At 33.6% G+C, this 27,136-nt stretch overlaps 1 protein-coding gene across 3 annotated transcripts in view; it reads right to left on the bottom strand.

Moving 5' to 3' along the window:
- The window catches only part of klar (klarsicht), a 297,221-nt gene that overhangs the window by 46,761 nt on the left and 223,324 nt on the right, over positions 1-27,136 (bottom strand). For all 3 annotated transcript variants that reach the window (XM_068763775.1, XM_068763773.1, XM_068763774.1), the window contains exon 9: positions 5,802-5,972. In XM_068763775.1, the coding sequence (XP_068619876.1) occupies positions 5,802-5,972 (171 nt within the window). The remainder of the gene's footprint in view (positions 1-5,801; positions 5,973-27,136) is intronic.

A 27,136-nucleotide genomic window follows, 5' to 3' on the forward strand; every position in this document is an offset into this window, starting at 1 on the left:
AACGAAAGCATTTGTCAGTATAAAATTTTAAGCATTTCAAACACCCTTAACAACTTTTAGCGACTATGATTCAGTTTTTCATACCAAAGAATTTGACAAATAGACTAGACGTAATATAGTACTACCGAATCCGCTGTACTTACAATACCGTGATTTCGGGACTCCGAATACCGGAATTTTGACCGGTATTAAAAACCGGTATTTATTTAAAAATACCGGTATTTCGGTATTACATTATTTGTGAAAATTGAATTTATCCACAATATAAATCCAATTTAAGATAATATTAAATAATTACAAGATTTTTTTTAAGACATACAGACAATTTCATTGTATTAAAATCTATATCAGGCACACAACGGAGCCGAGTATGGCACCATCGAGAAGCGGCGGTGTCGGCAATACAAAACGATTGTTTATGTTTTATGTCTACTGCCCGATGAATAGATCTCGTTTAAACAAAGACAAAGTATGTAACACGAAAATTATTAAATTTTTTAGATTTATATATTTTTTAATAGATTAAATTGCTTCACTTTGGCAAATCAGCTGTAGTGTTTAGAAGTAAAAATTGTACGATTGATTGTTTATGTATTTTAAGAGCATACTTTGATAAACAAAACGCAAGTTATTAATATTATTTTATAAATACTTTCATTTTAATTATAACATTGGCTTCCTTAATATATACTGTTCGTAAGCATTATATACTGTTCGTGCCAATTATATGTAAAATGTAACATAGAATTTAATATTGGATTTCATATATTATTTGTAAACAAGTCAATATTGCAACTGAGGTAAGTAAAAATAAACTAGTCATTTTTTTATTAATAACACCGGTTTTAATACCGTTATGTCGATATTTCAAGTATTAAATACCGGTATTAAGATTTTAGTTCGGTATTGTAAGACCTAGCTGTACTAAGGCATACCGCGCTCATGAGGACGTTCAGTACATGTTCTTTTTTCCTTAGTCTCTATTTTGCCGCGCTTTTCCAAGGCGCAGCGCAACGGTTTCGGTAGCGCTGTAATGAACTTATCGAAATTTCTAAAAATACAAATAGCTGATAATAATCTGACCGCGACCGCGTGTTTTTTGAACTACGTTTCTTTTCCAAAATACCTTTTTTTCTATATAAGACGATGTGGTACCTTTATTTAGAATGGAAGTTCGCATACATTAAGGAACATATTCTTCTGGTTTTAAATTTAAAAATGAAGGATAAAAAATAGCACTAAAAAAACTCGCAAGAATTACATAATAATAAAATTGCGTGAATGTTTTATTTGCTTCTACGAACGAGTGGTATTTTTGATTCTCTGCACTAAATAAATGTTGTTGTGTGGTCAGCGATTTCGGCTATATATCCTGCGTGGAGCAATATGTGTTAACCCCGTTGTGAGAATTCTTTCATTAAAAATAGTACGCCACAATACATATTGCTATTTATTTTCCATAATAAATTATTAAACACAATTAAACGACGTTCAATAACTTCGACCATAATCGTGTATACACAATAAATTTAATGTCCATGCCTAGTTAGGACTTTCCAGCTATTCATACGATTTATGAATCACAAAAATAAATTAATTTATAGCTAGATAACGTCATAGTAAAGCCCTAGAGAAACATTTCGTGCCCATTACATAAATTAAAAGGCAAGCCCCGAATACGGTAATGGAATTAGGTCAGTTCTAGCCGCAAATAGTAAATCTCTCATGAATGAAATGGAGCGATTTATGAAGCAAGGGGCGCGTGGCAACCCTTCATCCTCTTAAGTTAGGGGTAGGTCAACTGACGGTTGTTAACTTTGTTATGCAAACACGTTTCACAAGTTTATATTACGTTTTTACTTTGGCTACGTAATATTAGCTTCAAGAAAAAATATGTCAACGAGAAAAGTTTAAATAAATCTTTATTGTTTAAGTTTACACCTATTCTATTGTTTTTAGTTATCTTTGAATATGTTTTGTGTGACATGGGCGAATGTTATTTTTTTAATCGTTGTTCGTTTTGCTACTCAGATCCGTAAGAAATAGGATTTTTATTTATCTTATTTCTTTTTGTTTTTTTTTTGTGGGCACTTGATGAACATTATATAATTTTGACGGCTAATGTTCATTTGAACGGCGTGTAGGGGGGGGTCTTGTTTGCGCAAACAATCGGGCGACGGGGGGTCGATTGCGCTATTGTCGTCAACGCCCCGTGTCAAAACGACTAACGAGGCGTCGCAAATGAAAGCGAATTGAACAAACTTTTTCACGGTTCCGTCTGTCCAGCTCCTGTGTGTCACTTGCTTTATGTAATAGCGAGAGTAGCGACGAATCAAACTGCTACTTTCATTCGCTTTGTTGAACTATTAATTGAAACTTTGTACTCACTTAAAGCTGTGAAATAAATATTTCGATGCTTCTATACAACGAAAAAATAAAAAGTAAATTCCAACGTAAACTACCTGGGTAATAGTATCTGTATATCAATTTTTACTTTTTTATATTACCGAGCAAAACAGATTTTTAAAGGTACAAAAAACTACTCAAAATTATTTTCCTCAGTTTACAAGTTCGTTGAACTCATGGCCAGAGAATCATCTTAACACATCTGCGCTCATCGTTATAACTTGAGTTAATTCATGTAAAGTTAATCAAACACTTCTTGGAGGAACATAAACTTTTATAACGTTATTAATTATTAAGTTTCACAACTGTCTCAACCTCTCTGAGTCGCTATCTTGTGAACGCTGCCTTGCCATAGCGCATTCAAGTCTATCTCTCCTATTTGTCTATGCTGCGTTCATACACATGCACTACATTCAATCTGTAATTGCACCTCTATCTCAGTTAAACTAGCTACGGTTCCTTCAAATGGGAATTTAGTAAATTCATTATGTAGCATGCGGAGAGTTCCCGCACGAGACCATCTGTTCGCGTAAACAAAGCGCAGGGATTCAATTTATGAGTGTTATTAGAACCGACACTGCGCGGGATCATATTGAACAATCTAGAGACCCTGTCACTTATAGTCCAGCGAGGTGTAGGTTGCAAAAGCGCATGCGCATATCTAAGGCGCGGTACAGCGGTTTCGGTAGTACTGTAATGGAAACGGTTTTTATACGAAGTGCCATGGCATACTTGAACAGAAATCTCCTGCAGCAAGTTCTAACCAGCAACGTCAATAAGCCGTTGCTCAATACTGTCCAGTGGCAAATAAAAGCGCTGTGGTGATAACTACTTAAACAAACTTATGCAAATTGATTTGCCACCTATTCAAATTCAATATACTAGCCCATGAATAAGATTACCTCATGAAATACCTTCATTATCTAAACTATTTCTAATTTATTGTTAAAAAACCAGTTGTATTGTTTCGGACACGAATAACCGAGTAGTGTTAACCATAAACAAAGAAGCCATTGAATTCAACAATAAAAAGAATAATGAATCGCATGGTATTGTTGTTTAAACGACACAAAGTTTATTATCAATGCATTGACTGTATTTTATATCGATTTCAAAGCCTATAAAAATGAAGACGTAGCCTATTTTAAAAGGGTTTTAAATCAACGATATTCTAACACGATAGTAACTTTTAATACGTTAGGGTGATATCTTGTTTCCAAATACACTTTAAGCTTTTAAAGTGTCAAATCATGTTTCACTTTATCTAAAATTAAATTAAAACAGAAATGAAAATAAAAATTCAGAAATAAAATTAAAAATTCAGATTGATACATATTAAAATAGATCATAGTTTACTATGTATCTGTGTATACTGTATATAGTGTTTCGAAATAGGTGTAAAAATTTTAAAGTTTTTTGCTGACTTATGAGTTACATATTCACCCCTATTGAGCCTTTACGCATATACCAATCATCATCTATAATTAGTATTGTCTTCAGTTTATCTAAATTTAAAAAACCTTTATAGGAGTATGTATTTTATTACATATGCTTTTGAATAGTCTATTATTTAACATTATAAATAATAAGCTAACACAGGCTCGGAAAACTTAACAGTTGCTCAAATGAGTCAATAAACCAAGTTCCGCACATTTAGATTTACTAAAACTTCTTGAATGGTTGTTACCATAATAAGATTTATTTAATAATATAGTTAAAACTTTATTTTTAAAAGTAAAAAAAGAAGATCTAAGACACCATGCGGATCTTTATAATTAATACGTACACCCAAACTCACGGAGAAACCTTGGAAACCGAGTGCGAAGCGATATCTGGCGCGTCATACTTTTTGATAATAATAAGTATTAACTTTCTTGACTCTTGTGGTCACTTGAAAGTGGTACTCTGCAAGTATTACGTAATAATAATAATGATGTGCGGCTAGTTCTAGCAGTTGGTTAATGATCATTCTAATTGAAAAAATTGTGAAGTACATCGAGTGGAAACTATTCAATACAAGTAAATTAAAAAGTAAATTAAATTAATAATATTATTTTTATAATGTTTGTAAAAGGTGAGATTTTAATTTCATTTACAATAAAAAATGTGGTAGTTTTATAGAAGTCTTCAATCTTCAGGCAAAGACCACTGAAGAAGTATGAGGTTTGTTATACTGTCATAAATCCCTGGAGTACGAATTCGCAAGAAGGCAGGCTATGTAGTGCGCAAAATCGAAGGCCCCTGGAGCCTTTTAAGTTATGGAGGGAACACCATGTACCGGTAAGGGCAGCGTAGGACGTTCCGGTTCTATCGGAAATCTATGGAGGCCTATGTCCTGCAATCAATTTCTTACGGCTGCAATCATGCTGATGATACTGGTGTTATGTAAAAGCTCGGGCAACTAGTCTGTTATGAATAGAATGCATCGCTAATTACTGTATAAACCGTTAACTTTGTCTCCTGACTTTATGTTTCAAAAATAATAATAAAAATGACAATAAAAATAATGTGCAGTCAATTATAAAATAGTAATTATTTGTTTTGTTGTGATACAACAAAGAACGACAGAAGTAAAAGTGACGAGTGAAGGGAATTTATTATAGTTAATTAATGCTCCCACGTTTTTCCTTTGGGCAATTAACCTTGCGGCTTTAAGGTCGGTATTCTTGCTTAGGGATATTGACTAATGTCACAGCTTTCACACAATACCTCTACTCTCATCTGTCCTCATTAAATTGATTACAAATAATTAATATTTATACAAGAGACCGCAGGTAATAAGTTAATTTAACAATTCTTTTAATCGAAAATTTAATTAAGATTGTGATGTAAAATTATAGATACAAAAATTTGCGAAATGTTGTTTGGTAAAATAATTTACATCTAAAATAACTACTGAAGTCAGTTTCAATAACAAGTAAATGTAATATAACTTTTTGGACTATAGTTCTAGACGTAGTGGACCAGCCAGATTCCTATGGGTCCACGGAAAACTAGATGAATTCGTAAATAACGTTGGCTTAGCAAAAAAATGAGGTTTCACAATTCTTAAGAGGGGTTAGGTCAAAATTTACAAATGAAGAACAGTATTTGTAAAAACTTGTGTATTCCATATTCGCAACGCATCTTAGTTAGTTCCGATCTTCATATTTTTTTGGGTTTTGGGAATATGGTAGAAATTTTGGTACGAGTAGTACACCGGCATCAGCTAAATTTTAAAATTGGTCTACGAGAAAAGCCTGGGAACCTCTGTTTTAGACTAAAAATCATAGTTATACTATTACATCAAGGTATCGCTAATCGTTAGAGGGTACAAGGATTGTCGTATCAATTTGATTTTGAAGCTGTAAACGCTGTAAACGTCAACATCGACAAGTGTGTGTAGGGCTACATGCCTGTGTATCAGACTTGGCGAGGCAGGCCTCGAGGTGGCACTGCCACTCGATGGCTCGCAGGTAGAGCAGATGCCAGCGCCGCTCGAGTGCGCGCGCCGCGTCCCCGCCGCCGCTCAGCCGCACCACGGAGCTCACGATGCGCCCGTGGCATTCCACGTCGCGTTGCAATACCTGCACACAACAAAATAAACTAACTTAACAAACTACATACTACCGATTTAACCACGAATAAACATAATGGCAGACCTAATAATTGACTTCTTTATAGTCGATTGGTTGACACAGGGTTCAGCGGCTGAACTGCAGGCGTCCGTTGGTCTATCGATGGCGATTGAAAGTCAAAAAGGAAAAAATCATGCCAAGGAAATGAAAATAGCGGAGGTATAATGCTTGAAAATTACTGCTAGAATGGCTAAAATTAAAGGTAATCCAAAGGAATACACTTATTGAGACTCTTCATCGGTCTCGGGGAGCTGTAGTTATGTTCTAATAAGTAGACGCATAAGGCTCCTAGCCAACAGAGTTTAAATACACAAAGCATTGCTACTAAGGCGTGTTAGTCGCATTTGACAGGGAGACGGTGAGGGAACGAAGGGAGGGTGGCGCATGAGTGGAGGAACAAGCATCGCGACGGAAGCACCACAGTATAGTGTTTAAATCGCGACTGAATCGTGAACTGGCTTCGTTCAGCTCGACCGCTTAGCGACAAAAAGTTAAATAGGCGAGGGTTATAAAGCCAGCGTCGATTAAACTACGATATTTTTGGGCAGAAGTTTTGACGACGTCAAAAAGATAAGTATTACAATTGCTATAAGTTAGACATGATCCTTTCGTTGCCCCAATAAAGGAAAAGTATCACATGTAGGATTTCTCCTTGATAAAAAACATAGTGTAAGTATAAAACAATATAAAGAAAAGGTTTGAACTAAAATAATACTTCACATTTTTTAACCCGTGTAAACTGAGAAGTTATAACTAGTACACATAAAAAAGAATAAAAAAGATAAATCAAACATCGAATAAACATTACTTTAAAAACATTTTGGTATACGTGATACTTAATCGGCTTATCGAATCTAAAATGAAAATTTCCACAGCAGGAGGTATGAAGAAGCATACCCTCTTCAAAGCGTATTCAAAAATTATTTTATTGATAATCTCATTTTATTCAAAATATAGTAAAACTAAAAAGTCATTACCGAGTACACAACAAATACATATTTAAATAAATCATACATAAAGCACAATAGTGGCGGTAGAACTGGACAAAATTTATAAAAACACGAGTTAAATCCGATAAGAGATTTTGATGTACTATATTTTTGGATAAAATCTTGAACCCGTAGAAGTTTTGATTTATTCAAATTGCATGTATAATTTTTTGGTTGTATGAAAGATGTCATATAAATATCTTTTTCGTATAAAGCCACATAGGTAAAACTGTAATTTTATATTTTAGTAAATGCATTCTGTGTAAACATTTATCTATTTTAATAAGACAGTATTTGTAGTACCTGATAGAATTAAATAATTTTAATATTATAATGCCATAAAGCTAAAAGCAATTTCATAGCAGAACATTGGAATTGCATTAATGGTATCAATAAATGCCATAATAAATGCAATACAATAAACGTAATCTAACTGACTTAAACAAATGAGATTAAATAACAAACCATAATTGTGTAACATCAATCACGAATAAATCACAATATGTACGCACAAGTGCCGATTGCCTGCTAAATTACAATATATCGAGACGGTTAGAGGTCGTTTCGAATCCGATTTGATTACGCCTCAGTAAAATATGGCTCCGTTGAATCGAAAGTGTTCGCTTTAGTTCTAAATTAAATGTTTATTACTTCGGAATCACATTTAGTATATTAATATATTTATTTTAATTATCACGTTTATTTATTTAAATAGATTCCGGACGCATATTGATGTCAAGGCTGACATACCTCCGTTGGTTTTGAAAAGGTTTTATATTAGCAGCCCTGATTAAACGAAGCGATACATCGATAGCTGAATGGATCGGTTCGATGCGGTGTACAGTTGACCCTATAGCAGCACGCTCCAATATCCTTAAGCCGATTGAAAGAACGTATTCTAGAGCTAGACTAGACTAGACTTCTAGACTGAGCACTTGTGCTCGTCCTTGTGCTGCTGTCTTTTTATGTGATTGAAAAGAACTTTTAACCGCTAATAGTAAATCTTAGATCATAAATAGTAATTCGACTTTCAAATTTTCATTCACCAGCCAATGGGGCGACAAAATTACTCATTAAATTTACATAATGTGATTGCGTGGGCTGCATCGGTAAAAGTAAATAGCTTCCAAAACTAGTCGATGCTCGAATTGAATTTGATTTTTATGCGCATGCGGTGGTGAGGTATGCTTAACGTGCGAGTTTAGAATGTGAGATTGCGTCAACAAAAGCTCTGGTAAATAAACACAGTTCATTAGGTGAACGGTGTGTTCGTCTGTCGCCTTCCTTCATAGTTATATTATTGGTTATTTTTTAACGACATACATTTTTTTATTATCGTTATAACATTCACCATCGTTATTCACCAGCACGATAACTTTAAGTGTACCATTATAGTCCATATTGAATAATATTATCAGTGTTCTACAAGGCCATAACCATTCACAACAGAAACTATGTGCGGAATACATCAAATTTCTCGCTATATTTTCTTACTTTTGAAATCCGCGCCCGTCTGGAATTAAATCTGCAGCTACTATTGTTTAGTCATTAACCATTAGTAATAGTTCTACTTACTACTTACAATGAGCTATGTAGTATTAATAAAAACAAACATAACCAAAGCGATCATATTCTATTAATTTCTTAAAGAAGGTATATCCTTTCCATGTAAAAGCAATTAATAAATAGATCAAAAACTTAATTATCAAGCATACACAAAGGTTAAATAGTATAACATTCAATAATAGGAGTCTATTCAACAACTCAGCAAACGATAACCATCGTGGATCCATGCGTTGCATTGGTACTACCGGTGATGAGGTCAAACATCAGCGCCGAGGGCTCATTGTTTAGGCAACTTCGTTTCTATGAGTCCCATTGTTATCATACTTTATTGCGCCATAAGTAACAATGGCCCGAACCCACGTAGCTTTTTCTGTTAATTTACATCTTATAAAATTCTACAAAAGTATGGGTTCTATAGGTTTAAATTCTTAAAATCCATTTTGTCGACGACCACAGCAACATTTAAAAATATACAAACAACTTATTTGCGAAACAGATGTTTACCGATTTGTGGCAAACATTTCCGATTTTTATAGTAAAACTAAAAAACAAGTTTATATGTCAAACACATCGAGGGGTAATTTGTTGTTTTTTACGTTCTAATGCTGTAAATTGACGAGACTTGCAGGGTCTTCACCTGATTATAAGTGATACGGTCTGCCAATGACTAGGGTTACCTGATATTACGTAGCTGTCTACGTATGTAATTTAGCAAAGAGAAAGCTCGTTAACTTTCCTAAAGATGCACCTTGGCGATTGTAGTTCCCCCGAAATTTCTATCAGATTATGTTGAGTACGGTACTACAGATTTTCAGTCCTTTTACAAGTCCTCTAAATAAAACTATTAGCAGCTGTTAGGTCAGTTTAATATGGATGTATATTGAAGATGGTATCGGATAGAGTATCATTATAGCAAGAATAAGAGATTCATCCAGAAGGAGTTACTGAGAGACCGAAGATCTTGAACACAATGTTAGTCCGGAAGCTAAAGTACTTTGGTAATGTATTGCGTTACGAAAAATACCATTTACCGCCGAAAATGCTTCTCGGGGCTGTAAAATCTCAAGTAGTGATTCAAGCTGAACACCAGAATGATGTTCGAAGGAGAGTCGAGAGTCCAGTCAACCCAATGGTGGTCGGATAACAGTAAACACTTAATCTTCAAATACAAAAATTTTCACAATACATCCCAGCTCACCCTCCGGAAATACTGGATATTTAACGCCGAGAAGTCATCTTTTTAAATGTAATAAAGCATTTGAGTGCCTATAACATAAGCTTCGTATATTTTCATCGTTTTTAAGACCCTGGTTATTTTCCCTTTATTTTAACGCATTTCTAACCAAAGTTTCAAAATTATTTTGTAGGATAGGTGTTTCAGACTATGTAACTAACATCATTATTACTTTATTACTATTAGTCTCGAACGTTAATTAAGAAAGTCCGTTTTAATTAGACACTTATAATGTTAATAAGTAAAAGCTCGACAAAGCTACCGAGAAATTCTGCAGATTACTTAATGATTGCCATGTTGGACATAGTAGGCTTATATAAAAACTTGCCTTGCAAGCGACTAAAGCTTTTTATTATGGTATCATTTAAAGACATACCTTTGTACAATATCTGTGAAATGTAAATTAATTTTTCCCGTGTAAAAAAACGATTATTACAAATTAGTTAAATGGGATTTTAATATCAAGAAACAATAGAGCATTAGATTATTCCTGTACTGTAACTGTATTAATATCCTACTGTGACTTGTTTAAAGATACTCGGGTTAGATTTTATCTAAAGTTATCAAAAAGATCTAATTCAATCTCAAACTATACTTCTGTTATAAAATGTCCAACGGCTGTGGTGAAAGTTGAAACAGTTCCATTGTTTAGACAATGGGTCCTTTGTTTTATCGGGGATCACGGTTTGCCGGCCTTGAACAAAATTATGGTTTACATTATCGCTAAAACTATCAGTGACAAATGAAAATTGCTAAATTGTAAATAACTTGTCTTAACTTTTCAGTGCTTTCCCACTATAAATTAACAGTACTAGTGATTACTATTTTTTTTTTATATTTTACTGCAAACATTTACATTACGAACACTTGTATTGATTAGTATAAGCGAAATGCCAAAAGGAGAGAAGTCAAGGCTGAACGAACTAGTGTTGTCACCAGCGTGACATTATGAAGAGATTGATTTCGTGATATGCCGCGATGCGGGCGTGATGTTCTCGATAAAGTGACAACGGCGTGGAGTTAACAAAACGTGATACCGGATTTTTTCCAACAATTAATAAAAAAATACATTTATTGAAATAATAATTCAGTAGGTAATAATAAAAATCAAAAGTCATTAGTTCACTGAACGTTCTTTGAAAGTTGTGTTACGCAGTTTCAGAGTTAGATTAGTTCCATTAATTAATTAATTAAAATTTTACTTTACAGTTATTTGTAAAACCATAGTAAATTTTTAATTCAAGCTGGTAACGGCGCGGGAGCTGTTAAGAATACAACCAAATTGTGAAGCGTCCGAGTAATAGTTTTTAAATTGTGTGCAGCGGAAGTTGGACTGATTCACAGGTGTTCGTGATAAGGAAGGTCATACGACAATTAACTAAAAAATAAATGTCGAATATAAAAAAATTCAAATGAATTATTATTGTAAACCACAAATGTTATAGCAATTTTAATAACTACAGCTTATTCTAACAATATCCCCGATTGTCGGTGCATGTTTAAATGAATAAAATCCTGATAAAGCTATTGTATATAACTCGTTTTAAGCAATCACGTCGTAATTTGTATTTTGGGGAAAGTCTATGTCATGCAGTGGATATCGATATCGTATATTAAGGTGGTATACTCGTAGTACGTTGATATTAATTCCAAAAATAACTTTTAACCATTTTTCACAACATTAAATTACAAGTAAACGCATTAGTTAATAAAACACAACACTAAGCACAGTATGTCTCGTAGAGTGAATTAAATTGAAATAACATTTTGGATTAGTGTGTAGTACAATTCTGAAGAAAATTAGGCAAAGATAAAGATCGATGTCGAGACGGTTAAACCCAATCCAGGCAATAGTAAAGTCCAAAAAAAGTAGGAAAAAACTTATATAACAAATTATACGTATTCCTAAATTGCGTCAAAGCACGGAGTTACAAGGCCACTGGAAACATCGTTATAAACGAACGTCTCAAATGTACTACATCGTAACTGTAAAATTTTGAAAGCGGCCTTTATTATTACTTATTTCAATACCATTTAGTGATCGTTTGGAAATACGCCGCGCAAAAAATCCCTCAATATCGGCGTAAACATATTTAGGAATAGCGGCAATCTATTCAAAGTGGACACGAAAAAAGATAAATTGTGAACACCGGACAGCAAAAAGTAATATCGTATGACCTCCTCGTGTCGAATCGCTCCACTATACATCGACCGTGATCATTTTTTTGCTTCAGTCTATCGTCCGACTGACTTACCTTTACTGACTATGCCGGCTTTACAAATATCCACCTTACTTGAAAGAAATAAACTTGGTACTTGCAAATATACAAACTTTATTCATGTCGAACGATCGCGAACAGAGATATTTGAATTCTACGTTATAGTAATAAGATTGAAAGTTCATTGTAATTATGATTAACAGATTGATAGGTCGTGAAGTGCCGAAAATGTGTTAGAGGCTTTTTCGTTGAGACCATGCATGCAGCAAGCGCAGGCAGGTTGCGCAAACTGGGAGCTAATAGGCGGTTCGGCGGGCAAGTCACGATCAGTTCGTACACAAAGCTTTTTCGTTGGGCGTCAAAGGTATATTTAGTTGCTAACACCTGAACAGTTTGCTGGAAAACAAAAACAATCACTGTAGGGGCTCATGACTCACGCAACCACGACTATAACTGTCAATAAATTACTGTAATTTTTTAATTATTAAAAAATAAATATGATAAATAATAATCAAGCTGGTTATTACCATATGCCATAGTTTCAAACAAGTTTTAGTTGATTTTAATATGATAACAGTATGTACAATCGTTCCAAATCAGTTCCAAATGCTACCTATGGCTTCGTTGATAATCGACTTCGCACGTCATGGAACTTGATTCCTCGTGTTAATATTTTTTCCCGAACAAAGTAAATTAAATGGTTTTTTTTAACTTTATTTCGACTTGACATAAAACCACAACGAAGCCTTTATATGAAATTTGCAATAAGATATTTTCGTAGTCATTTTTAAACATATCAATTCCATTAAATTTGTCGAACGTCAATAAAACTATTTTTTAATCATTACATTGAAGTAATGAAAATTAAATAAACCAAGTTAAACTATCGTACAGAAATATAAAGTGTGGTTAAAATCCAGTCGCTTACAAGACGCGAACATGAATGTGAAAAAAAAAACAAAATCGCCCCTTCCAGGGTGGCCTATGTAAAATTCTTATATCTACCTCTCTGTTGTATTTTACATTTAATACAATTATTTCAAAAGCTGTATATGTTAGTTAGAGGCATAGACAATACCAGTAACCCATCAGTGAGACTGTATACGAGTACACCCTTCACTAGTTCAGACCTCTCATTACCGATTGTAATTGTGCACATTAAAATCTGCACCAGAAACACTCGTGACTAACCCGCGGTCAAAACAATGATATCTATTTAAAGATCATGATAATATTGTTAATCAATTTATTATTATCAGCTAGCATTAGGTCATAGTTAATTCGTGAAACACGCAAAATACCAATTTGGTTAATAAAGGAACTAAATGAACATTCATTTAATGATGTTACGGGAGACTTAGAAAAAAGGGGGGGAGTAGTTGAGGCGCGTATATGTGGGCCAGAAAGATAATGCTTAAGGGTGTGTTACAATTACAGGCGCCGAAAAAAAATTTCTCGTGACTTAATAAGAAGTCTTAATAAGAGAATTATGAAGGTACAAAGGAGGTTTAAGCTAACCGCTTGTTTATGAAAAAGCTCGAGGGATCTTTTAGGAGCCTTAACATCGATCGTTTTATGTGTGTTTCGCCAGAGAGTAAAAAAAATATTACTCTTAATTGGTATAAATGGATAGTAAGACGAAGTCGCTATTTAAAAAATAATTTTGTAAATGTATTTAAAAAAGTATCTCTTGTAGATTTATAAAAAAAAAAAAATTCAATTACTGAGAAAGAAATCAAACATGGTTAGATTCCCGGAATCATCAAATGAAACAGTTAAAACACAAACAGTAAACTTCCTGTTGGTTATAGCGACATAATATTAAATATAAAACTATAAAAATACATTTATTTGTTATAGCAATAAGACTTAATAATTAAAATCCGTTCATTTCCTTCATGACCTACTGGCTTATGATTGTGTTATGCCCGTAAATATTAACGCCTTGGACCAAGAGAGCTAAGGCCTCCACGAAGTATTACAGTATCGGTATTAGACAACAAATAATTGTCGCAATTACCGTTCATTCATCACGAATGCAACAAATCACGGGGGAGGGTCGGCGCGTGCCGGTTTGTTCCACTGCGGCCGGCATTGTGTAATTGTAATTTACCTCTATCTTACCCGCCGTGTGAGACGTGCTTTATTGCTTTGACAGCGAGAGATATCAAGACTTTGTTATATAAAAACGGCTGTAACAAAAGGGCAGACTGGTCGGCTAAATAATAAATTTAACTGTTCGCGTTTTTAAATGACCTTTCACCTCATATCATTCACCCGCCTCGTTAGTCATCTGTGTAGTACTGCTACGGGACTTCATTGAAACACGTGTTTATGTATGTAATGAAATACTTTGAATATTAAAATAATATAAAAATGTATCCCTGATTTAAAGTGCCTATATACTGAATTTAGATTATTGATAGATTAACATACATCAGTGAGGGACTGCTATAATATTATAAAAGGTGCGACACTGGTACGGAGGGAAAAGAGATGAATAAGCATGTACGCTTATCAAATAAGGTTATAACAGTAAGTAAAAAAGGGAGAGTTTTACTTTTTTTATAATTTCAATATTAAACAAATGCTCAAATACTTCTATTTAAATATGAACGGCAATTAATATTTCTGTTTCATTAAAACTTTATACGGCAACTGATGTCTCATATAATATAATACATGCGAATGTTAGAGTTACATTGGTAGTTCACGCTAAAACTCACATCCTGTTTCACGCAAAAACATCATATGGAAAGTTTTTCTGTAGTATCTGCATCGAAGCGTGTAGAAAATAACAAAGTTCCTTGGTTTTCGCAGAGTAGGTGCAGCTGGTTAATATTATATTGAGAATAATTTTTTTTCCATTGGTCTTAATTTCAATGAATGGTATTTTGTACTTAGACAATAATTGCAAGTCATTTTGTTAGTCTGATATTAGTATTACGTTTATCATCAGACAGTTTGATAACGTAAATTTCTTTATTTATTCATATTATTATCTACATAAAGGTTCATTGAAAATGACCTCTTGTATACGAAGAATGTAAGAAGAGCCCAATTGAATACAAACTAGTATCAGATTATACTCCCCTATAAAGCATCCTTCAACTTAAAGCTCGAGGGTTCCAAACGCGCGTCCTGATTTTAGAAGAACCCACGACAAACTCTGACCGGCTATTTTCTGTGATCATTTTAACCATATTCTTAATACTGTAATTATAGCATTTAAATATCAAGCTCTATAATCACTTAAAAATCATACAATACATCATTGTTATTAATAAATTAAAAAGAAATAGGAGTTATACACAAAAAAATTAATTGAATATACTTGGGATTTTAAATTAACAGCGGTAAAGTCCACATTAGCACCTTAGTTTACATAAGGTATGCCGCTGGAGTCATTGGCCGCCGTCAACGGAATTAGCCGAAGTCGTACGGAAATAGCCGAATGTCCAGAAAACTTGGACCGCCTTTTCAGCGAATTCTTAGACAAGATCTCACGGTCAATGGCAACGGGTTTGTTACATGTACGACGAAAGTTTTAATTACATTTGCTTTTATGTAACATACTGGTACTTACACTTATTTTTAACTCGAGGCAATTAAACTGAGATTTTACACGTGGACTACTTATTATAATGATAGAAATGTGTTACAATGGGTGAAATTTAATTTTATGTATTTAATATATAAAATACGATAAACATATTTTTCTCTCGTCTTGTGTCAGTTTATTATACATTAGAAAAAAGCCCTCAATTCTCGTGTGTCATAGAGACGTGAGAAATCAATTTCAAGGTTTAGATTGAAACGTTTGTAGAGGCGCACGGACGGTGGCACGTGGCTATGGCCCACTGTTAATAAAAAAGTGATATTGAGGTAAGCTTTATATTTATTGTCGAAGGGAAGTATGAAAAAACACATTCACCGTTCAAGGCTAGAGAAGAACGTATAAAAAGGCTATAAACAAGATGCATTCATAAAGACATGACAGAATGTTTCGAAATCGTTTACAGCGACTCTCTCTAAGTAAAATTGTTTGAACACTAATTTTACGATAAAACTGTGATAGTACAGTTATTTTTTAATCTATCATCACATTGACTAACATTTTCATCAACACGTGTGTATGTTTATAGAAAAATATCGCAGAAAAAGGAAGTCTGATAAATAAAATGTTTTTAAACCCTGACAAATGAATATAATATTCTTACGAGATGTACAAACACAGCATTAATTACTATTATTCGGGTATTTTAACAATATTTTTAAATGACTTAATTATTTAATTGTTATATGAAATGCTCAAATTCACCCAGAGCTTGAATAATTGGTCGTCTGAAGTGACAGTGGGCAACATAGCTCGCACAACCGACGGCGGTTGGGGTGGAATGGTTCTCCTGTGGCAACCATGAGCCGGTAGACGCGGCGTGGCTATATCCCCCATTAGATGAATCGACGGCATGGTCAATGTCGAGGGAAGTCGCTGAATACACGCACGCTGGTATGATCAGTCATCGTGGCTATCTTTGAGGCAGGCATATATGCTTATTTATTATTATATAATGATTATTTATTATTCAATTGTAAAATATGAGCATTTGTTCAAAAATTAAAGCTATAATAATCAAAACTTTTAAATTTTTTATTGATCATTCTGGACAGTGATTTCTTCATTTGTTTCTATACGGTCCAAATATAAGACAATTTCATATATCTTGCGCATGCGTCGCGGTAGTAATAATTTTTTTTTTTTTTTTAGATGTCATAAACCCTAAAACGGAACTTTATGTGTATTTTTTACTTACTATATCAAATTACTTTAATTCGAGCTCCTGTCATTGTTTTATGTGAATTTAAGTAGTGATTGTTAATAAGTCCCCTAACCACGGCACCTAGGCCAAGTATATTTAGCAAACCAACTAACTGTACCGGCGGATTGTCCACTCTTAGGCATCGGACATTAAATACGTTAGCCGACATAGAAATCCATCTAGAAGGAACCGTTATTAAATAGATTATGTCACCGCAAAAGGCGCAATTTCCTCCGCCAGTTTCATATTACCGTGTTGAAAGTTGATAATTTCTGCTATCTCTACTTAGAGTTTATTTAATTAAAATTTATTAAAGGAATAACAAATATTCTACAGTAAAATTATAGTATGATTAATCCGACAAATAAATATTTTACGATATATTTTGCGGTGCTTCCACTTTAAAGTATATAAGCGATGAATTGATGCACTAAATTCTGACAAAAACCTTCGACGCTGAAGTTATCGATTTTTAACTCATTATTTACAACATAGTAAAAGTAATGTAGTTGAAAGTTTATTCATGGATCTGAGAAAAAGGGCAACATTACCGATAATCACATACAGAGCGAAAGAACAAATAAAAAATGTAAATAAATTATCGTGGAACATGAGAACTTATGCAAACAGATTGGGGGCCCTTACCGATGCGGTGGCACGCGGGCGTACGTGACGGAGCCCTGAATAATGCATTAGGCAAGAGCATAAGTCACGGCACAGCACAAATGGATGCCGCATAGGTAACACAAGAAATCGTTGGAAATATTGATCAATTCGTTTCCATGCGAGGAGACGTACAATTTGATCACGCGGGTCGTGACTTACCGCCTGTAATGTTTGAAAGTAACATCGCAAGAGAACATACTTAGGGATGAGTTTGTTCTCATAAGTGATAAACAGTACCTATCGCACACATTTGTTAGAGGTTCTAATTTACATGATATGATCAGTTTTAAACCATTTATAGTGTTTACCATGTGTATCCACGTTCGAAAAACATTGTCCTTAGTTAAACACAACGGAATTTTGTATGCGATTTTAAGAATTATTCTTTGAAGGTTTAGTTTAAGGAATGCTTGACGCTTTTTTGCGCCAATTCAAGACGGTTGGACATACGGCGGTATATATTACGGACCCCCACACGTTCATTATTCGTTTGTTGATAGACAAGTTTTGTGTCTCTATATAGAAGTATACAACACACTTGTTGTATAGGTCCAGCGCAACTTGATATTACACTCCAACTCTATATAAATTGGACGGAAACTGTAGTTACGTACAGTTTTTGCCTGGAAATGTTTGTAAAATATGGATATATAATTTATAGACTTAAGTTGCATAAGACTACAACTATATTGTAGCATGGAAACGTGTGTAATCGTGTCGGTATGGCGAACTACGTCCGGCGCACACAGATAAACTTTATTGGTTGAGAGTCGTGGCATGCTTCTGTGAGAACGGCATAGAAAAATCCCGATGGCCGACGACGCAGTCATTTGACACGTCTTGTCGCGGTTATCGATAACGGTGAAGGTGTCCTAAATTCATCAATATGACGATTAAAGGCGGATGGCGGATTAATGTCACCATGCTGATCGTGAAAGATAACAAGGAAAGTCGGTGCGACGCATGTTCAATGTCCTGTAATAGTAGCCACGTCAACGTTGATGACCGATTACCAAGGGTATTTTAGTACTTAAATCATATTTATCCCTTTGTTCACAATACAGGCAATCCTTGTATTGCCTTTGACCTGAAAATAAGAAAAAAATACGGGAAGAAGTATCGGCCGCATGTTTTCGTCAATCAGCTGTAAACGCTCGCAGCGGCAACTCTAATACACTATTTTCCTCACCCGCTACATCTCATCGCCTTTTCCTAAGGCACAGTAGCACGGTTTCGGTAGCAATATAATACAAAAGGTACGGTTTTGTATTATCAACGATTGATCTTGGGAGACTTCTATCTTATTTTCCAAGGAAAAGAACGTCAAGAAACTTTCATTAAAATGTCCGCCATATGAAATCATATGAAAATGATCATCTATTTTTATTCTTCTCGTAAATTTATTTACATTGCTTCGTTAGCAGAAGCAATTACACTGTCGAGTTACAAATCACTGACAGGTGTATAAATAAGTTTCTTTAAATGTTACACAATAGTTCGTTGGCGTCTAGTGTTGCCAATACAAATAATTTTTTATCTAATTGTCAAACAAAAATACACGATAGCAACTTCCGTTCAAACGGATGCTGTAATACAATTCGCTTTCACGGTAACGATGGTCTTGTTCCTTTTTCAGTGAAACTTTTACACACCTGTAGATAATTACCAGTCACAGCTAATTGACTAAGGAGATTGCGACTGACAGACGAATTCAAGAGAAACGTCAAACGCTAAATTTTTTATAGGCGGCTACGGAAGTTATTCGTCAGACGTCTTAATTAGATACCCGATAAGGCAAAAAAAAACTTTATACCATTTCAAAACCGTGAAGTCTTTTCTTGACTTAATATCCAATTTTATGAATGTGATATTTATTAAAAAGGAATTAATCGACAGCTTTAACAAATTTAAATGCGGTTAACCTTCACATCCGGTGGCGTCATCCATTTATATTTATGTGTTTGAAACAGTCAAGACGATATTAAAATTGCATCTTTCAACAAAAAATGAATCAGACTGTGATCCTAATATCTAAAACAAAACTGTTATTGCAAGTTCCAATTTTTGCAATTAAATAATAATATTAGACAGTTCATTATGATTGTACTCAATGGTCAATATAAAATATTATTTTTTTATTCAACTTTTAATACAAGTCAGAGCTAAATTAAAGTTTTTCATGTCTACACTACTTTTTCTACGAATATGGAATAGGCTAATCTGAAACCTTACTAGCACGCTAGGTTCGAGATCCGCATGGATGACAGACGTCGATCAGCGGCACAAATACGCCGACGTGCCTTCACTTCCCACAGCCCCGCGGTCGTGTGCGCAATTGGCGCGAATCAGCACACACAACGCCGCCATTTTCAACGGCATAGCGTATTTTGTAATTAAGTAAACGATTTAATGTTTTATAGGACTCGAAACTGTGCTGTGAAACCTAAGCTATGTAGGCATGCTTTGATGTCACTGGCCTCGCAAATGACGACTAATTTTTAAAAATCATCAATCAAGATATCCGTGAAATGTTCTTTTGATTACATGTAGCAATTAATTATATGTTAACAATATTTAATTAGCCATTATAGACATTATAAAAATATTTCTTGATTAGATATAAAGATTGAAATCATAAATGTGGAACGCACGTTTTTTTTCAAGATTACTTATCTACTTAATTAGAATGTATTTTAATTAGTAAAGTTGTGTATTCGGAAGTAAATAAATTTTTGATTTATTTATATCACAATTGAGGTGAAGTGCTTCCAGAGTGTTGCTAAAATATACATCAAAAATTAATTTTATTTCTTAGACAGACATTTTGGTTTTAATACAAGCGTTAAATACGTGGTTTAACTTGTGTAAAATTAACATCTAGAAACCTAAATTGATGTAAATTTTTCGCTTGCCGGACAATATTACTTGTAGTGCCGTTTAGAATATAGGACTTTCGTCCGTCTTATATTCTAAACGGCGCGCAAAGTTGTTTTGAAAACATACTTAGCATTGTTACAAAAGACAAATGATAGCGCGACGTAACTGTACAGTAGCGCCATCTAGTGAATGGTCAGAGTACTTTTTCCGTTGAGAAACTAGTCGGCGACTTATCGATCCACGGTGCCGTGTATAACATTGCCTTTATTAAAATAGCTATGTAATAACATTATAATTAAAAAAGTAACAAAGATTATTGCAGTATTACTTCTACTTTTCAAAAGGGTTACACCGCGATGGTTTGTTCAGTAACGCGAACTAGTTTCAAGAGTAGTGTACGTAAAATTAATTTTGGCCAAAAGTTTTGCATTCTATTTTGAATTTCAAGAATTTGTGTATGTTTACTATTTAACAGCAAGCCGAAAAAAAGTTATATTTCTTTTCGTAAGTTACGAGATTAATATTATATAACTTGTAGAAAAAACACTGTTTAGTAACAAATATTTTACAAGTGTTGATTAGTACGCGAAATGGATTCCTGTCATCATGACCTTATTATATATTTCACATCAGCAGTCCGACAGTCTAATAATTTATAACAATGTATATGTCCGAGATCGATACAGATGTTTTGGACTAACAAATTATCCGCATCTTGTTTCTACATGGGCGATCAATGTTGATGAATGCAAGCGGAAACAAGTTTCTGATTTCGCCTTGTTATCTTTATAATAGAAACAAATGAAATATAATTAGACATAAAATAGAAGCAGCGGTAGCGTGTCTAATTCACAAAACGTTTTCTTAACTGTTGTAATATTTAAAAGGTCTGTAACAAAACGAAACGACGGAAATGATTAGAGAAACACATGGTGATGGTAACGCCTTGCCTATTTGCAACATAAACTGATCGCTTTGGTTGCGTAATCTTAATAAGTTAGAGTGATTTAGCAATCTTATATAAGTAATGTTAATTTTAATTTCGAAATAATAATATTTTACGCTATGCATTTTACATGTTTGTGTAGATTTACCGTATTAAAGTGAAAATTATTAAGGAGCAATTGACGGTCGTTGGCACCGAAAGGTTTACGAAAGGAATGGGAACTCTCTAAGAGAACAGACATCATAGTCAAAGTCGCGAGAAGTCGATAGAGGGCAGCGCAGGTCACTGAGGTCATCTTTGGGTTTATATTGTCACTAAAATTTATAATAACGTTTTTACTAATGTACAATATAAAATGGCACTCGACATATTATTACATTTTCTAGTACGAGGTTAGAAATGTAAGTTACAGATTTCCTGCAATCAATTTTTACCAAGAAACCTCGTAATTAATAGCTTTTAATACACCGGGTACAGACCTTTCTCCGATCGTGACAGTGCGACCGTAGAGTGAAATGTATATCGCGCAACGTACTATCTTAATCTATGTGCCTTCGAGCGTATCATGATAATAAAGGCAAATAAGTAAGTCGTGCAAAAATTACACAGATATTACTTACGCAGTTGTCAATACGGAGTATATAAAACAAATGTAATTATACATGAAAACTAATCACTTTAAATTTAATTCGACGATTCACAAAAACAACTGGATATCTTGGGTAGTCCAGTCCTCATTGCAGAAAGCCCAGCATTTGGATTGTACAATGTCCTATCACTAAACAATAATAAGCAATAACGGTTAAATTTTTGTTTCAAATATTATAAGAATACCGTTTCCCAGTGAAACTAATCAACATAGAAATTAACATAAGATGTTTAAGTCATTTTATTTCATACATTCATGGTTACTAAAAACAGAGCTCATTTAAAATTTTATGTACAAAGAATAAAATTTTAATAAAGCATTGACGAACTGGGCCTATATAAAACACATTGCCCTCTAGGGGATGACAGTTATATGGGATTTCGACTTCCTACCCCTAAGCGTATTAACCCTTGGTTATTCTTTAGTACCTTAGAGTAAAGCTAGGATCTCCTATCTTCAGTGACGAAAATATATTTCCCTGACACCTTCGCTATGCCTGAGCAACTGCTGACCACGTCGTGTTGCAACCGCCACGGTCATGTATATGCCTTAATTTTATAATTTTATTTTTCAATTTCGGGTTGATCAAGTCAACCTAGCAACTTTCAACTTAACTGAACTAACAACTTAAATGTCTAAGCTAATTTTAGCACAGGTTTATTTCACAAGATTTAATATTAAATATATACGAAGTAAGAAAATCACAATACAATTGTTGGTTCGGCTCAATGGAATTTATAGAAATCACGAAGCAATTAATATTTCTCGATTAACGTTTGGAATTAAATCTTAAGTAAAACACTAACGCTTATTAAAAAGGAAGGCCAAAACTTACAATATACAAAATTTAGCTTCACAAAAAGTAATGGATATGCTGGCTGAAACAATGCTTGAGTAATTATATAATAAAGAAAAAATGAAACAAAAAGAAACGTTTGGGCAATTTAAATCCGTTTAGACTGGCTTGAAGGGTCGTTAAATATAATTTAAAATTTTCACCGCACCTATATGCAGCTTGTTTCCGTTTCTTACTGAGTTACAAATAGTAAGATAATTCAACGTTTTTTTGTAACGAATAATTATTAACTATTAGGTTGAATTTTCATATTTAAGCAATGGAAGTTGGCCCTCTACCATATATACACTGTGGAGTTTCTTTGGAGGCATACCAAACGTTTTGACTCAACGTTTTTGATTCGCACAGCTCGAGTATGGAACGATCTGCTGGCTACCTTGTTTCCCCTAGAATTATAACCCATGTCTATTCAAGGTCATAGTGAATAAGTTCCTACCAAGTCTGCGTGCTTCATCTTTGACCACATCGTCGCTTTTCATCAGGCCAGTTGGTGGTAAAAGGCATACAAGAAAGCATTCAAAAAATTAATTTCTGTTTTTGTTAAGAAGTTATGAAAAAAATTCTGCTAATTAATAAGACAGTATTTTCGTAGTTAATCTTGTCTTTTCATAGTTTTATATTTGTCAACTTTAAAACATATCATGTATGTACAAATCGATAAACAATTTGTTAAAGGTATTTAGATATTTTTAGTACACAATATTTGTAATTGCAATATATGTAGTAGTATGTAGTAGATAGATCAATTATTCCTATGTCCCCAAGATGGGGCAGAGAGCGTCCACAGTACATCGCCATCCCGAGCGGACTTGAGCCTCGCGCATTACTTCGCTCCATGTCATTCCAACTGCCTTCACTTTTGCTGTGATCGTCCGCCACCAGGTTTGCTTTGGGCGGCCACGACTTCGCTTTCCTTGAGGATTACATTCTAGGGCTTGCCTCGGTATGTAATCAGGATTCCATCGGTGCGGTCATAGATAGTGGGTTCGATTTCAGGGATACGAACTTATATCATTCTAAATTCACACTTTGTGCATTAATTATTTAGAATTTACACTGCTCATAAACAAATTTACAAAGGGTGGGTAGCAGTGTTCTCTCCGTACCATAATACCACACTGCGATTGTCAACTGCGTACATGTCGCACAGATTTTTTTGGGAGAGGCTTATTCCCTGCAGTGCTATGCAGGCGCCTATGGGCTGAAACGACGATCACAACGACAACTCTTTGTTAGAATCAAGAAAATTAGAAAACCACAGACAGGATTATTTCTTAAAAATTATTTCATTCCTTATCGCGGCAATTTTTTATTAGTTACAGAGTGTTGCCAATAATTTCTAATAATTATTAACAATTCTCACTCAAAGCTTTATATAGTAATTTAAAAAAAATTAATCCGCTGACGTCAAGCGATTGCTTGAACGAATTGAGTGACACAACTTTAAAAAAAAAAGATAACACGAATTAAGATACGGTAATTTATCAATGATACTTTATTTTTATTTTGATAAGAGATTTATCATGAAAGATATATTTTAATAACTTTGTATTCACTTTTAATAACAATACGTAATGCCTTATGTCATAGTCAAATTTATTTCATTCTATACGTGTCACTCTCAATAGTGTACCGAAGTTAATATCCATAAATTAAAGATATGAAAACGACATGGGAGTAGAATCCGAATCGAATGATCAAATCACGCAAGGCCGTACCACTTGCGTTCCTTCAACCGTGCGAGGTGATTCATCGCTTGCAAAACCGAGTACGCTTAAATTGCGAAAATTGAACATAAAATAAGAAATGCAAACATACGTACATAATTTTTACGTAAAAAAATTCCATAGTAAATAAAATTAGTATGGTGTTTGCGTAACGGTTAACTAGCATAAGATTTCCACTTAAAAAAATACCATTTATAAAATAGGAAATAAAAGATTGGGTTTTATAGACCACAAGTTGGCAATATTACGATCCAAATATATAAAAAATTAAATCGATTCAAAGATTCTGTTTTAATAACGAAAGTTATGTTTTTGTCATTTTACAATTAATAATTGGTATCACAACAAATATTCTCATTCTTTTGTATTTGTCACACGTTTTCGATATTTTCCGTCGAAATACATAAAAAAAACTTTCGACATATAGATATAAATAAGATAATATCCATTTAAAACATTCAAAAGGTATCCTTAATGAAATTAAACTCGCATCTGACATGAACATTATCTTCTCATTTCTTAAAAAGTAAGCGTAGTTTCAAAACGAACATTATTATTATTATTTTGAAACAATTTACAAAGTAAATTTTAAAAATTATTACTCTGGCCTGTTATAAAAAACTTTGGAGAACGAGCCACAATTTCACAACCACAGATCTACTCAATTTAAAATACTTTCTAAAATATAATATCATACCTTCATCATAATTTGGAAAATATTCATGATTAGACGTTGCACCTTAAATATATCATCAATGAAGAAGACTTGAGAGTATTTATTTTATAGTGTAATAATTGCACCCATTAAAGGAAAGTAAGCAAGGATATAAAAAAACGAGTTAAGACATGGCGTAAACAAATAAAGGAAAAAATACTTTGTAAAATGGTCAAAATTTAGTTCATAAGTTTACTGTATATTTTCCAAAATATAGTATAGTTTCAAATATTCCGACAATATAATAAAATACATATATATTAATTTAAAAAAAAACCTAAATCAAAATGAATTAGCAAATATAAATATATAAGAAAACTCACTATGACCCCGGTGAGAGTCACAATATACTCCAGCAGACTACAATAATTGAATTGCACCGTACCACAATTTGCCAAGCCAATACTGCATGTGAATAAGCTCTTACCTGTAACAAGAGAAATAAATTATTGTTATGAGCACAGCTGTCAAAAATAAACGCACCGTAATATATGCAACAGAGTTTTGTACCGAGAGCAGAGTTCAAGAACCTAAACCACTACACAATTCCATATGCACACACTAGCGCAATGAAAATATTTTCAATTCCATTGCCGGCTCTCCTTCCCTTACACGTTAACAGTTTGACCGCATTGAAGTAATGTGCTACTTACACTGCGTTGATTTACGGAAATAATTAAAGAACAAAGGTCGCACTAATCCAGGTGCAGAGGTATTCGTTTAACAAACAATAGGGCTATATGCAAGTTTTAGTTTATACAATACTCGTACTCTAAGAGCACTGCTTTGTTTACTTGTTAATAATGTTGTTGGGTTTTGTTATTAAAATGTTTTAGCTGAAGAGTGCAGTTTAGGGAAGCGGGTTCAACGCGCTTTATCAATATGACTGTTTCAAAAAGTATTTGAAACTAAACAACAAAGTAAACGGTTTGTTTGTTTCATTTAATACAATATATAAATAATTTTAATAGGCATTTGATTTAGTAGACAATTCAATGTTTCAAAAATTCAGAATTTTTTACCTGTAAAACTCTTATCACGTAATAGCAATTATTTTTTTCTATTAAATTTTGCTCTGACTTTTTCTTATAAAATCCGTCCAATAGTATTACAAATGCAATTTCAAGAAGAAAAACAACTCATCGAATTATAAAACGTATCCATCATTTGTCAAACAGTAAATTATCATATCGAACGCTTGATGAATAGTCGAAAGACAGAGAAATTACAATGGTAATTTTGTACTGACTAACAACGTGGAAGTAATGCAGTAGGACGTTATCGCAAGATGTTGTGTAACCGGCAATTACGTTATGTTACAAGCAGCTTCGATGCTAAAATTAATGAAAAAATCAATATTAGACGTTGATTGGAATATATACGTTGACCTTTAGTATTGTACTTGAAACGTAATAACTTTTTAGCTGCCAAAGATTGAGGCAATAGTTAAGTGGTCGGGCTGCCAATATATTGCAATCGTAGGTGTGATTGATTTAATATAATCAAAATATCCACATTTTTTGAGAAACAAAAAATAAATATATGTAGCAAGCATGGAATCAACAATTCTTAATGAACATATTAACATTTTTCACTTTTGTTTCGTTATATTTTGCTGTAAATTATTATATGACATACCTTATCCAAAAACCAACGAAATGATAAATAAATGAGCGTTTTCAAAATTGGCATTACTACACACTAATTATTGTTGATTATCTGTCCCTGCAGATTGCGCAGTCAGAAGTAACTGGCCTATCGCAATCCAAAAAATTTTTGTTTAAATCACTCGATACAGGATTTACAAGTTGGAAAGCTTTTTGTGAAATGTGTTATACATTCGTCCCTT

Source organism: Battus philenor, unplaced genomic scaffold (assembly GCF_028537555.1).
Source record: "Battus philenor isolate CCGP_79_NKW_IND1 unplaced genomic scaffold, ilBatPhil1.0.hap1 SCAF_18, whole genome shotgun sequence".
In the NCBI taxonomy this organism is placed as follows: domain Eukaryota; kingdom Metazoa; phylum Arthropoda; class Insecta; order Lepidoptera; family Papilionidae; genus Battus; species Battus philenor.